At 40.3% G+C, this 13,176-nt stretch overlaps 2 protein-coding genes and 1 pseudogene across 2 annotated transcripts; 2 read left to right on the top strand and 1 right to left on the bottom strand.

The window, feature by feature from the left end:
- Positions 1-216: 216 nt before the first annotated feature.
- Positions 217-2,386, top strand: LOC120797903 (nectin-4-like). The gene is made up of 7 exons (XM_040141669.1): positions 217-329; positions 477-815; positions 978-1,283; positions 1,363-1,401; positions 1,512-1,593; positions 1,696-1,752; positions 1,955-2,386. The coding sequence occupies exons 1-7, from the start codon at positions 269-271 to the stop codon at positions 2,085-2,087; spliced, it is 1,017 nt and encodes a 338-aa protein (XP_039997603.1). The 5' UTR covers positions 217-268; the 3' UTR covers positions 2,088-2,386.
- A 4,247-nt stretch (positions 2,387-6,633) lies between these two features.
- Positions 6,634-9,193, bottom strand: LOC120797960 (annotated as a pseudogene).
- A 638-nt stretch (positions 9,194-9,831) lies between these two features.
- LOC120797952 (OX-2 membrane glycoprotein-like) lies at positions 9,832-13,143 on the top strand. The gene is made up of 7 exons (XM_040141785.1): positions 9,832-9,944; positions 10,092-10,430; positions 10,593-10,898; positions 10,978-11,016; positions 11,122-11,215; positions 11,382-11,424; positions 11,624-13,143. The coding sequence occupies exons 1-7, from the start codon at positions 9,884-9,886 to the stop codon at positions 11,921-11,923; spliced, it is 1,182 nt and encodes a 393-aa protein (XP_039997719.1). The 5' UTR covers positions 9,832-9,883; the 3' UTR covers positions 11,924-13,143.
- The last annotated feature ends 33 nt before the right edge of the window (positions 13,144-13,176 follow it).

Raw genomic sequence — 13,176 nt, 5'->3', positions numbered from 1 at the left:
CGCTCCACTGCGCGGTGGATTAGGGGATATTCAGGCGTCATGTACTGTTAATAGATCATTTTAAGTAGTTATATTTCATCAAATGAGTCTTTTAATCCTACTGACACCTTTTATATCACTGACAGAGGTGCATATTTGTGCTATAGACAGTTGCGTTTTAAATTGATGCGTTAAAACTGAGACACCCCCCCCATGGAGATGGTTTAGCCCGTGTACACCTGGTCTTAAGTTCCAGACGGTTTGAAATTGTGGCGGTTATTCAGCAACAATGTCAAACGGTGCAGTTGTAGTTATTCATCTCATTTTTGTGTTGGGGGTTTTTCCAGAAGGTAGGACGGAAGAGTTGAAATCTGTAATAATATCACACGGTTTGGTTGATTGAAACTTATTTGTTGTGGATGGATTGAACCTGAAACTTAGTTTCATTCGTAGCAACAGTGCTCAGTTTACCTGCTGCATGTGTTTCCTCCATGCAGGTGTAACACCTCTGGTACAGACAGAGCAGACTGTGGTGGCAGCAGTGGGAGATGATGCATGTTTAAACTGCCAGCTCATACAAACCAGAGATGTTCTTCAAGTCACATGGCAGAAAGATTTATCTGAGGGAGAGAAGAATCTTGCCACCCACAACAAATACTTTGGCCACAGAGTGAATCCCGACTTTAGAGGTAAAGTGGAGATTAAAGACGCCGGACTGCAGAACAGCTCCATAGTTCTCAGAAATGTGACGGAGCAGGATGAAGGCTGCTATCTCTGTCTGTTTAACACTTATCCTGATGGTGCTCTCACCGGTAGAACCTGCCTCCAACTCTATGGTAAGGACCTGACTGTAACTGAGCATTTTGTGCACATCACCAGTAGCAGGTGACGCTAGTGCCACATACAAACTAACATTCTGGACAAAAAGTATCATATCAGAGGCTCATGTCTGTGTAACAACTTACTACACGTGCTTCTTAAATATCTTTTCTTGGCAGAGCTGCACGAGCCCATTCTACACGTCAGACAGTCAGACTCCACTGAAGGGTCAGTTGTGTCCTGCTCGGCCACAGGACGACCTGCTCCAACAGTAACACTGAGTGTCACGCGACGAGACCTCGACTTCTCCCGCTACAAGGCTGTCAGCGTCAACGGCACCAACGGTGCGGTGACTGTCACCGCCACAGCTGTGCTGTCAGGTTTCCATGACAACAGCGCACAGGTGGGATGCGCGGCGCGAGTGCTCTCTGGCCAGAAAGAGGTGTTTATGATGATTCCTGAGGTCAAACCGGCGCCTGCCGATGGTGAGAAGCACTTCCAAAGCTACAGATTCGTAGACCGATAATAAAACATCAGAATCACAAAGTAATTAACTTTTTCCAGGTTTGGATAAAGAATCTGGATCTGATCACAGAGACTTCAGTAAGTCAATATTTAGATGGTCTCAAGTCAGTGTTCTCATTTGATCTGTTGTGGCTTTATTTTTTCTTGAGTGTATCGTATCAACAGCTGTTCCCCCTTTTTTCTCAAAGTCAGGACTTGGATTGTGGTAGTTGCCTCTGGTTGCGTTGCCACAGCCATCGCTGTCCGCCTTAAACAAAAACATGACAACAGGTACTTCTTTAAACCAATATCTGTGTTGTTGTAATACCTGTGTCTGAGTCTATTAGAGTTAACAAGTATTTGTCCAGTTTTAACTGTTGTTAAATCCTTCAGTCTGTCACACAGCGACCTGGAGATGAGTGAGATGCCTCAGACCACAGTCAACAATATGTAAGACACTGTTTCTACGTTTACTGTTCACTTGCAAAATCCCAAACCCATTTAAACCGTATTCACTTGGTTGTATGTTGTCAGATTCTATACCTTACAACTCGCCTCACTTTCACCAGTTTAGAATGAGTTGTTTATGTAATTTTGACTGAATAACGAGACATTGTTTGTGTGAAAATGAAATGTTCTGTTTTTATTTTAGAACCCAAAAAGCTCTAGTCACACAGGAGAATGATCAGATCAGACAACGGACACCTCCCGAGAGAAATAAAGAAAGCGACCACCCAGAGCTGTCACCTTCAACAGCTGGAAGACTTGATTTTGACCAATGTTAACTATTCAGTAAAACACAGTCAGTCCTGAACAAAACTGCACCAAAGCTTGAGATACAAGAAAACTTAGTCTTCTGAAATACCTGAAAGTTGACACTAAAATCCTTGTGCAGTATTCCCCCGTCAATACAACTCTGTTACAAGTCTGCCCCTGTTCTTGGGCAATGTTTCCTGCGTTTCATGAAGAATACTGTACATAGTAGTTGAGATGGTGATGTTTTTGTGGTATTTAAGTTTTTTACCATCTTTTTTTACGACTTTTTGATAATATTTTATTTGGTTATATACTGCATTTTTTTTTATATTGGAAGAGTTTCGATGAAAATAAAACTGACTTATATAAGAAAGTGTGATGTCTGTTGACTTATTAGAGGTATGAGTGTCAGTGAGCATAAGATCCATGATATTTGTTGATATCTGATTCTGGGACATTGCTAATTACAGTTGGTATTATTGCTACTGCTGCCACTGTTATTATGGCTTCTACAGTTAATACTAATAACAACAACAACAATAACGAACCCATCAAACCTTCAAACTTTCCCAGATTTTCAGCTGAAATTGCACCACATGGTCACTGGAGGACCCTGTTTTTTTTCAGATTTACTGAGCAAGTGTCGAGACACCAGGGAAGGCTGTACTAGCTGTGGACTTTTCGGTTCCTCAGTCCAGGAATATCTACCTACTAAGATTCAGTCACGTCAGTGTTTCTCATCTGTCAGCATCGTCGATGTGGAAAAAGCGTCGGTACTTTTTTTCGAAATGGATCGTAAGAAAGGTGGTCAGAGTTACACTTTTCGTCACTGGTCGTGTTCGTGAAGTTTTACCACATTTAAAGGGAATAAACAGCTGTTGCGCACATTGTCTGCGCACGTCCAGACGTAGAGCAGATTTTAGTACTACGTTACTGAGAATGTACAGATTTGACTTTAAATCCAAAACTAAGCTGTTTGTTTATTTATTAAATATATTCATGTTTTATGTTCGTTCATTTATGTATTTATTTGAACAGCTTTACACTCTCGTCCCGTTAACGAAAACGGAAGTATTCCTGATGTTCAGATGTTTGTCTCAATGAATTGTGGGAGCGGATCGCTCCACTGCGCGGTGGATTAGGGGATATTCAGGCGTCATGTACTGTTAATAGATCATTTTAAATAGTTATATTTCATCAGATCGGCTGCTAATTCGACATCATAGTGACTCCTTTTTTATCACGGATAGAGGCGAAGCGTGTGATATTATTACAGAATTCAACTCTTTCGTCCTACCTTCTGGAAAGACCCCCAACACAACAATGAGATGAATAACTACAACTGCACCGTTTGACATTGCTGCTGAATAACCGCCAAATGAAAACAATCGGCAGCAATAAAAAACGAGGTTTACACGGGCTACACCATCTCCATGGAGAGTGGGGGTGTGTCTCAGTTTTAACGCATCAATTTAAAACAAAACTGTCAGTGATATAAAAGGTGTCAGTAGGATTAAAAGGCTCATCTGATAAAATATGACAATACGAACTGTAATTAGCAATGTCCCAGAACCAGATATCAAAAAATATCTGGATTGTATGCTCACTGACACTCATACCTCTAATAAGTCAACAAACATCACACTTTCTTATATAAGTCAGTTTTATTTTCATCAAATCTCTTCCAAGTTAAAAAAACAAGAATTTAAGTGTATACATTTTTTTTTTAAAATCAAATGTTGTAAAAAAAGATGGTGAAAAATTAAATATAACAAAAACATCACCATCTCAACTACTGTGTACAGTATTCATGTAATGCAGGAATCATTGCCCACAAACAGGGACAGACTTGTTGTGACGGAGCTGGATTGACAGGTGAATGTTGTACATAAAATATGAATACTTCTATTAGTAAATCCTCTGCACAACATTTATATGGATATACATGCTGAAAAGTAAGGCAAGGTAAATCAAAGCACAGCATCTCTCAACAAGGTAATTCAACCTGCTTTACAAAAAGACCTGAAAAGACACGTAAGACATGATAAAAACACAAGGCAGTACAAACATGTAGAATAAGTACAATGAAATAAATGAAAAATTACTGACTTTATAGAATTAAAAAAGTTCTAATGTTATAGAAAATATGGTAAAGAAAATTTTAAACTGTATAAAAACACAAACATCTAAACTGTGTACAATCTGTTTGATCTGGACATATGAATTAAATGTTGCACAGGGTTTTCAATTCTTTTCACAATGTCCAGGTGTTTTACCACCACAGTCAGTCAGATGCAGTCCCACTGTCCCAGTTTGGCCATTACAGCGCTGCGAAGCTTTTATGTGTCGCTAAATAGCCGATATTGGTCAAAAATAGTCTTCTTTGCTGTTGAAGGCAATGGTTTTGTGTGAACTGTTTTTAGACTTTTTCACTGTAGATGTCTGTTGCCACATCTGCTCGTTCTCCTGCTTCATTAAAGGCGTTTTGATCCTTCAGACAAAAGCTTAGACAGTCAATTCCCACTCATAATATTACATAATGTAAAAATAATCAGTCTGATTATCAGGTAGCAGGTTGGAGGATGGGAAAACAGATGCCAAAATAGACAGATTAAGTCAGGTTAAATCATCTGGTGAAGAAGCCATAAATGATAAACATGAACAGTGAATAAATATGAAAATGTCTTACTCGTGAGTGTCTTTGTGTGGCGTCTTGTGACAGACTGAAGGATTTAAAAAATCAGTGCTGAACAAACATTTATCAGTTACTTATTTATGGGTTTTGTCAGAAAATGTGTGTTTTAGATGCTCGTGTAGCCTCTTAGCCCCAATAAATCAATAACCATAATAAGATAGATACTGAGTCTAGAGGTGAAAATTACCTGCGATGCGTTTTGTAAAAGCGGATCATGGCGACTACAGCGACACAACCACAGGCACTTCACGATGAACAATACCATGATCAGAATGAACTCTGTAGAAAAATAAAAAATGACACACGGAACACTCAACATTCATAACGCATCTATTGATGAGATGGGAATATTGACCTGAGACCACTGACATTTTTACTTACTGGAAGTCTCCGTGATCGATCCAGATTCCTTATCCAAACCACAAAAGAAACTAAAACATCAAATCAAAAAGCAATTATCGGTCTGATCTGTAGCTTTGGAAGTGCTTTCACCATCGGCAGAGTTTTGACCTCAGGAATCGTCATAAGCACCTCTTTCTGTGCAGAGAGCACTTTCGCGCGCGCATCCCACCTGTGCGCTTGTTGTCATGGAAACCTGACCAGCTGTGGCGTGACGATCACCGCACCGTTGGTGCCGTTAGCGCTGACAGCCTTGTAGCGGGAGAAGTCGAGGTCTCATGTGACACTCAGTGTTACTGTTGGAGCAGATCGTCCTGCGAGCAGGACACAACTGACCCGTCAGTGGAGTCTGACTGTCTGACGTGTAGAATGGGCTCGTGCAGCTCTGCCAAGAAAAGATATTTAAGAAACGAAGTAAGTTGTTACACAGACATGAGCCTCTGATATGATACTTTTGTCCAGAATGTTAGTTTGTATGTGGCACTAGCGTCACCTGCTACTGGTGATAATACAAAATGCTCTGAAGTTACAGTCAGGTCCTTACCATAGAGTTGGAGGCAGGCCTTCTACAGGTGAGAGCACCATCAGGGATAAAGTGCAAGTTAAACGAACAGAGGGTGTGGCCTTCATCCTGCTCCGTCCACATTTCTGAGAACTATGGAGCTGTTCTGCAAGTCCGCGAGCCTTTAATCATCTCCACTTTACCTCTTAAAGTTAAAGGGATTCACTCTGTGGCCAAAGTATTTGTTGTGGAAGATTCTTCTCTCCTCAGATAAATCTTTCTGCCATGTGACTTGAAAGAACATCTCTGTGGTTTTGTATGAGCTGCAAAGGTTTTAAACATGCATCATCTCCCTGCCACCACAGTCTGCTCTGTCTGTACCATGGAGCTGTTACACCTGCATGGAGGTGCAGCAGGTAAACTGAGCACTGTTTGCTGCAGAGAGTGAAATACGAAATTTTAAGGTTCAATCCATCCACAACAAATAAGTTTCAATACGACCCAAACCGTGTGATATTATTACAGAATTCAACTCTTTCGTCCTACCTTCTGGAAAGACCCCCAACACAACAATGAGATGAATAACTACAACTGCACCGTTTGACATTGCTGCTGAATAACCGCCAAATGAAAACAATCGGCAGCAATAAAAAACGAGGTTTACACGGGCTACACCATCTCCATGGAGAGTGGGGGTGTGTCTCAGTTTTAACGCATCAATTTAAAACAAAACTGTCAGTGATATAAAAGGTGTCAGTAGGATTAAAAGGCTCATCTGATAAAATATGACAATACGAACTGTAATTAGCAATGTCCCAGAACCAGATATCAACAAATATCTGGATTGTATGCTCACTGACACTCATACCTCTAATAAGTCAACAGACATCACACTTTCTTATATAAGTCAGTTTTATTTTCATCAAATCTCTTCCAAGTTAAAAAAACAAAGAATTTAGGTGTATACATTTTTAAAAAAAAATCAAATGTAAAAAAAGATGGTGAAAAATTAAATATAACAAAAACATCACCATCTCAACTACTGTGTACAGTATTCATGTAATGCAGGAATCATTGCCCACAAACAGGGACAGACTTGTTGTGACGGAGCTGGATTGACAGGTGAATGTTGTACATAAAATATGAATACTTCTATTAGTAAATCCCTCTGCACAACATTTATATGGATATACATGCTGAAAAGTAAGGCAAGGTAAATCAGCACAGCATCTCTCAACAAGGTAATTCAACCTGCTTTACAAAAGACCTGAAAAGACACGAAGACATGATAAAAACACAAGGCAGTACAAACATGTAGAATAAGTACAATGAAATAAATGAAAAATTACTGACTTTATAGAATTAAAAAAAGTTCCCAATGTTATAGAAAATATGGTAAAGAAAATTTTAAACTGTATAAAAACACAAACATCTAAACTGTGTACAATCTGTTTGATCTGGACATATGAAATAAATGTTGCACAGGGTTTTCAATTCTTCTACAATGTCCAGGTGTTTTACCACCACAGTCAGTCAGATGCAGTCCCACTGTCCCAGTTTGGCCATTACAGCGCTGCGAGCTTTTGTGTGTCGCTAAATAGCCGATATTGGTCAAAATAGTCTTCTTGCTGTTGAAGGCAATGGTTTTGTGTGAACTGTTTTTAGACTTTTCACCGTAGATGTCTGTTGCCACATCTGCTCGTTCTCCTGCTTCATTAAAGGCGTTTTGATCCTTCAGACAAAAGCGAGAGTCAATTCCCACTCATAATATTACATAATGTAAAAATAATCAGTCTGATTATCAGAGTAGCAGGTTGGAGGATGGGAAAACAGATGCCAAAATAGACAGAGCGAAGTCAGGTTAAATCATCTGGTGAAGAAGCCATAAATGATAAACATGAACAGTGAATAAATATGAAAATGTCTTACTCGTGAGTGTCTTTGATTTGTCTTTGTGGCGTCTTGTGACAGACTGAAGGATTTAAAGAAAAAAGTCACTGCTGAACAAACATTTATCAGTTACTTATTTATGGGTTTTGTCAGAAAATGTGTGTTTTTAGATGCTCCGTGTAGCCTCTTAGCCCCAATAAATCAATAACCATAATAAGATAGATACTGAGTCTAGAGGTGAAAATTACCTGCCGATGCGTTTTTGTAAAAGCCGGATGATGACGACTGCAGCGACACAACCACAGGCACTTACGATGAACAATACCATGATCAGAATGAACTCTGTGAGAAAAATAAAAAAAATGACACACGGAACACTCAACATTCATAACGCATCTATTGATGAGATGGGAATATTGACCTGAGACCACTGACATTTTTACTTACTGAAGTCTCCGTGATCCGATCCAGATTCCTTATCCAAACCTGGAAAAAGAAACTAAAACATCAGAATCAAAAAGTAATTATCGGTCTACGAATCTGTAGCTTTGGAAGTGCTTCTCACCATCGGCAGGCGCCGGTTTGACCTCAGGAATCATCATAAACACCTCTTTCTGGCCAGAGAGCACTCGCGCCGCGCATCCCACCTGTGCGCTGTTGTCATGGAAACCTGACAGCACAGCTGTGGCGGTGACAGTCACCGCACCGTTGGTGCCGTTGACGCTGACAGCCTTGTAGCGGGAGAAGTCGAGGTCTCGTCGCGTGACACTCAGTGTTACTGTTGGAGCAGGTCGTCCTGTGGCCGAGCAGGACACAACTGACCCTTCAGTGGAGTCTGACTGTCTGACGTGTAGAATGGGCTCGTGCAGCTCTGCCAAGAAAAGATATTTAAGAAGCACGTGTAGTAAGTTGTTACACAGACATGAGCCTCTGATATGATACTTTTTGTCCAGAATGTTAGTTTGTATGTGGCACTAGCGTCACCTGCTACTGGTGATGTGCACAAAATGCTCAGTTACAGTCAGGTCCTTACCATAGAGTTGGAGGCAGGTTCTGCGGTGAGAGCACCATCAGGATAAGTGTTAAACAGACAGAGATAGCAGCCTTCATCCTGCTCCGTCACATTTCTGAGAACTATGGAGCTGTTCTGCAGTCCGGCGTCTTTAATCTCCACTTTACCTCTAAAGTCGGGATTCACTCTGTGGCCAAAGTATTTGTTGTGGGTGGCAAGATTCTTCTCTCCCTCAGATAAATCTTTCTGCCATGTGACTTGAAGAACATCTCTGGTTTGTATGAGCTGGCAGTTTAAACATGCATCATCTCCCACTGCTGCCACCACAGTCTGCTCTGTCTGTACCAGAGCTGTTAAACCTGCATGGAGGAAACACATGCAGCAGGTAAACTGAGCACTGTTGCTACGAGTGAAACAAATTTTAAGGTTCAATCCATCCACAACAAATAAGTTTCAATCGACCAAACCGTGTGATATTATTACAGATTTCAACTCTTCCGTCCTACCTTCTGGAAAGACCGCCAACACAAAAATGAGATGAATAACTACAACTGCACCGTTTGACATTGTTGCTGAATAACCGCCACAATTTCAAACCGTCTGGAATTTAAGACCAGGTGTACACGGGCTAAACCATCTAGCACAAATATGCACCTCTGTCAGTGATATAAAGGGTGTCAGTAGGATTAAAAGGCTCATCCGATGAAATATTACTGTTTAAAATGAAATATTCTGATCTGTCCTACCTTCTGGAAAAACATGTATTAGATGTACCACTGTAACTGCACCGTTTTCCATTTTTGCTACATTGGCGTCACATATGCAGATCTGTCAGGAACACAAACGCCAGGTCTACACGGGCTAAATTAATGAAATAAATAAACAGCTGACTTTTGGATTAAAAGTAAAATACGTACATTCTAAACGTATTATATTCATGTTTTATGTTCGTTCATTTATGTATTTATTTGAACAGCTTTACACTTTCGTCCCGTTAACGAAAACGAAAGTAATTCCTGAGGTTGGGATGTTTGTCTCAATGAATTGTGGGAGCGGATCGCTCCACTGCGCGGTGGATTAGGGGATATTCAGGCGTCATGTACTGTTAATAGATCATTTTAAGTAGTTATATTTCATCAAATGAGTCTTTTAATCCTACTGACGTCTTTTATATCACTGACAGAGGTGCATATTTGTGCTATAGACAGTTTTGTTCTAAATTGATGCGTTAAAACTGAGACACCCCCCCCCATGGAGATGGTTTAGCCCATGTACACCTGGTCTTAAGTTCCAGACGGTTTGAAATTGTGGCGGTTATTCAGCAACAATGTCAAACGGTGCAGTTGTAGTTATTCATCTCATTTTTGTGTTGGGGGTCTTTCCAGAAGGTAGGACGGAAGAGTTGAATTCTGTAATAATATCACACGGTTTGGTCGATTGAAACTTATTTGTTGTGGATGGATTGAACCTTAAAATTTGTTTCACTCGTAGCAACAGTGCTCAGTTTACCTGCTGCATGTGTTTCCTCCATGCAGGTGTAACACCTCTGGTACAGACAGAGCAGACTGTGGTGGCAGCAGTGGGAGATGATGCATGTTTAAACTGCCAGCTCATACAAACCAGAGATGTTCTTCAAGTCACATGGCAGAAAGATTTATCTGAGGGAGAGAAGAATCTTGCCACCCACAACAAATACTTTGGCCACAGAGTGAATCCCGACTTTAAAGGTAAAGTGGAGATTAAAGACGCCGGACTGCAGAACAGCTCCATAGTTCTCAGAAATGTGACGGAGCAGGATGAAGGCTGCTATCTCTGTCTGTTTAACACTTATCCTGATGGTGCTCTCACCGGTAGAACCTGCCTCCAACTCTATGGTAAGGACCTGACTGTAACTGAGCATTTTGTGCACATCACCAGTAGCAGGTGACTCTAGTGCCACATACAAACTAACATTCTGGACAAAAAGTATCATATCAGAGGCTCATGTCTGTGTAACAACTTACTACACGTGCTTCTTAAATATCTTTTCTTGGCAGAGCTGCACGAGCCCATTCTACACGTCAGACAGTCAGACTCCACTGAAGGGTCAGTTGTGTCCTGCTCGGCCACAGGACGACCTGCTCCAACAGTAACACTGAGTGTCACGCGACGAGACCTCGACTTCTCCCGCTACAAGGCTGTCAGCGTCAACGGCACCAACGGTGCGGTGACTGTCACCGCCACAGCTGTGCTGTCAGGTTTCCATGACAACAGCGCACAGGTGGGATGCGCGGCGCGAGTGCTCTCTGGCCAGAAAGAGGTGTTTATGATGATTCCTGAGGTCAAACCGGCGCCTGCCGATGGTGAGAAGCACTTCCAAAGCTACAGATTCGTAGACCGATAATTACTTTTTGATTCTGATGTTTTAGTTTCTTTTTCCAGGTTTGGATAAGGAATCTGGATCGGATCACGGAGACTTCAGTAAGTAAAAATGTCAGTGGTCTCAGGTCAATATTCCCATCTCATCAATAGATGCGTTATGAATGTTGAGTGTTCCGTGTGTCATTTTTTTTATTTTTCTCACAGAGTTCATTCTGATCATGGTATTGTTCATCGTAAGTGCCTGTGGTTGTGTCGCTCCAGTCGTCATCATCCGGCTTTTACAAAAACGCATCGGCAGGTAATTTTCACCTCTAGACTCAGTATCTATCTTATTATGGTTATTGATTTATTGGGGCTAAGAGGCTACACGGAGCATCTAAAAACACACATTTTCTGACAAAACCCATAAATAAGTAACTGATAAATGTTTGTTCAGCACTGACTTTTTTCTTTAAATCCTTCAGTCTGTCACAAGACGCCACAAAGACAAATCAAAGACACTCACGAGTAAGACATTTTCATATTTATTCACTGTTCATGTTTATCATTTATGGCTTCTTCACCAGATGATTTAACCTGACTTCGCTCTGTCTATTTTGGCATCTGTTTTCCCATCCTCCAACCTGCTACTCTGATAATCAGACTGATTATTTTTACATTATGTAATATTATGAGTGGGAATTGACTGTCTCGCTTTTGTCTGAAGGATCAAAACGCCTTTAATGAAGCAGGAGAACGAGCAGATGTGGCAACAGACATCTACGGTGAAAAGTCTAAAAACAGTTCACACAAAACCATTGCCTTCAACAGCAAGAAGACTATTTTGACCAATATCGGCTATTTAGCGACACACAAAAGCTCGCAGCGCTGTAATGGCCAAACTGGGACAGTGGGACTGCATCTGACTGACTGTGGTGGTAAAACACCTGGACATTGTAGAAGAATTGAAAACCCTGTGCAACATTTATTTCATATGTCCAGATCAAACAGATTGTACACAGTTTAGATGTTTGTGTTTTTATACAGTTTAAAAATATGGTAAAGAAAATATATCTGTAATATATTGCTATCTCTGTCTGTTTAACACTTATCCTGGTGTTGCTCTGACCGGTAGAACCTGCCTCCAACTCTATGGTAAGGACCTGACTGCATTTTTAAAAAAGTATTCCTGTTTTATTGTAATATTGTTTAAACCAGTTCGACAAGGTGCCTCTTCTCCACCTTCACATGAACAGTGATAACAGCTGGAAATATCATCTGTTTAAATGTCAGCTTTCCAACATTGTGCCATGAAACCCAGCTTAACTTTATGAAGGAAACGTCCTGTAAAAACTCCTTTAGTGACACTCGGCAAATATTTCACACTACACGACGCTTGTTCATATTCTGCCTTTCCAAGCGTCAATTCACATCCTGCACCACCCAGTGTCATGGAAGTGTGTTCGTTTAATTTCACTACCCAATGTAACAAGACATTATGCTTATGATATTGTACCTGTATTGTAATTTTTCAAAATTCAAATGTAATGAAATGAAATTGTGAAATTGTTTGTTCAGCACTGACTTTTCTAAAATCCTTTATGAGGTGACATGGGGACTGTGAGATGAATGAGATGCACCGAACGATAACCGAAGACACTAATGTATTAGACTCATTTGCACATATTTGTGATTTATTGCTTTCTTTTTATTACTTTTTTCAAAATAGATTTTATCAGCCTACATTCTGTTTCACTCATTCTCATACCTGCTAACTTTTTTCTATACCTGTGTAACATCCACGCCAAGTCAGTTCTAGTTATGTAACCTAAAACTTCAAGTTTTTCTCAGAGGGCTTTTCAACACCCTCCACCCAGTATCCCTAGACATTTACACTTTTGTTGTTGTTGTTGTTGTTGTTGACGCAAGTGATGAACCTAAGCTGTCACATTTTTCAGCAAGGACACTATCGACTTTATCAGATGGACAGTTATGTGTGTAACTGTGTGATGTGGAGCACTTCCCAAGATGTAATTATTAAATTACATTAATTGAAATATCCTGATGTTTGTGGGGAAAAGATAAAAGCTCATTTGGTTTTTACACTATTTTATGTTCATGCCATTCATTGTCGCATTGCTGATTGATTTGCAAAACCAATTCAACAGTCTTTGTTTTTTTTGTTTTTGTTTGTTTGTTTGTTTTTTGGCATTATTAAATACAGCGTTGCATCGCATTCATTATATATATTTTTGGAGAGGGTTTTATGAGCTCGATGTG

This window comes from Xiphias gladius, chromosome 13 (genome assembly GCF_016859285.1).
Source record: "Xiphias gladius isolate SHS-SW01 ecotype Sanya breed wild chromosome 13, ASM1685928v1, whole genome shotgun sequence".
In the NCBI taxonomy this organism is placed as follows: Eukaryota; Metazoa; Chordata; class Actinopteri; order Istiophoriformes; family Xiphiidae; genus Xiphias; species Xiphias gladius.
Note: the sequence above shows the minus strand (reverse complement) of the source record. Positions and strands in the feature narration are given on the sequence as shown.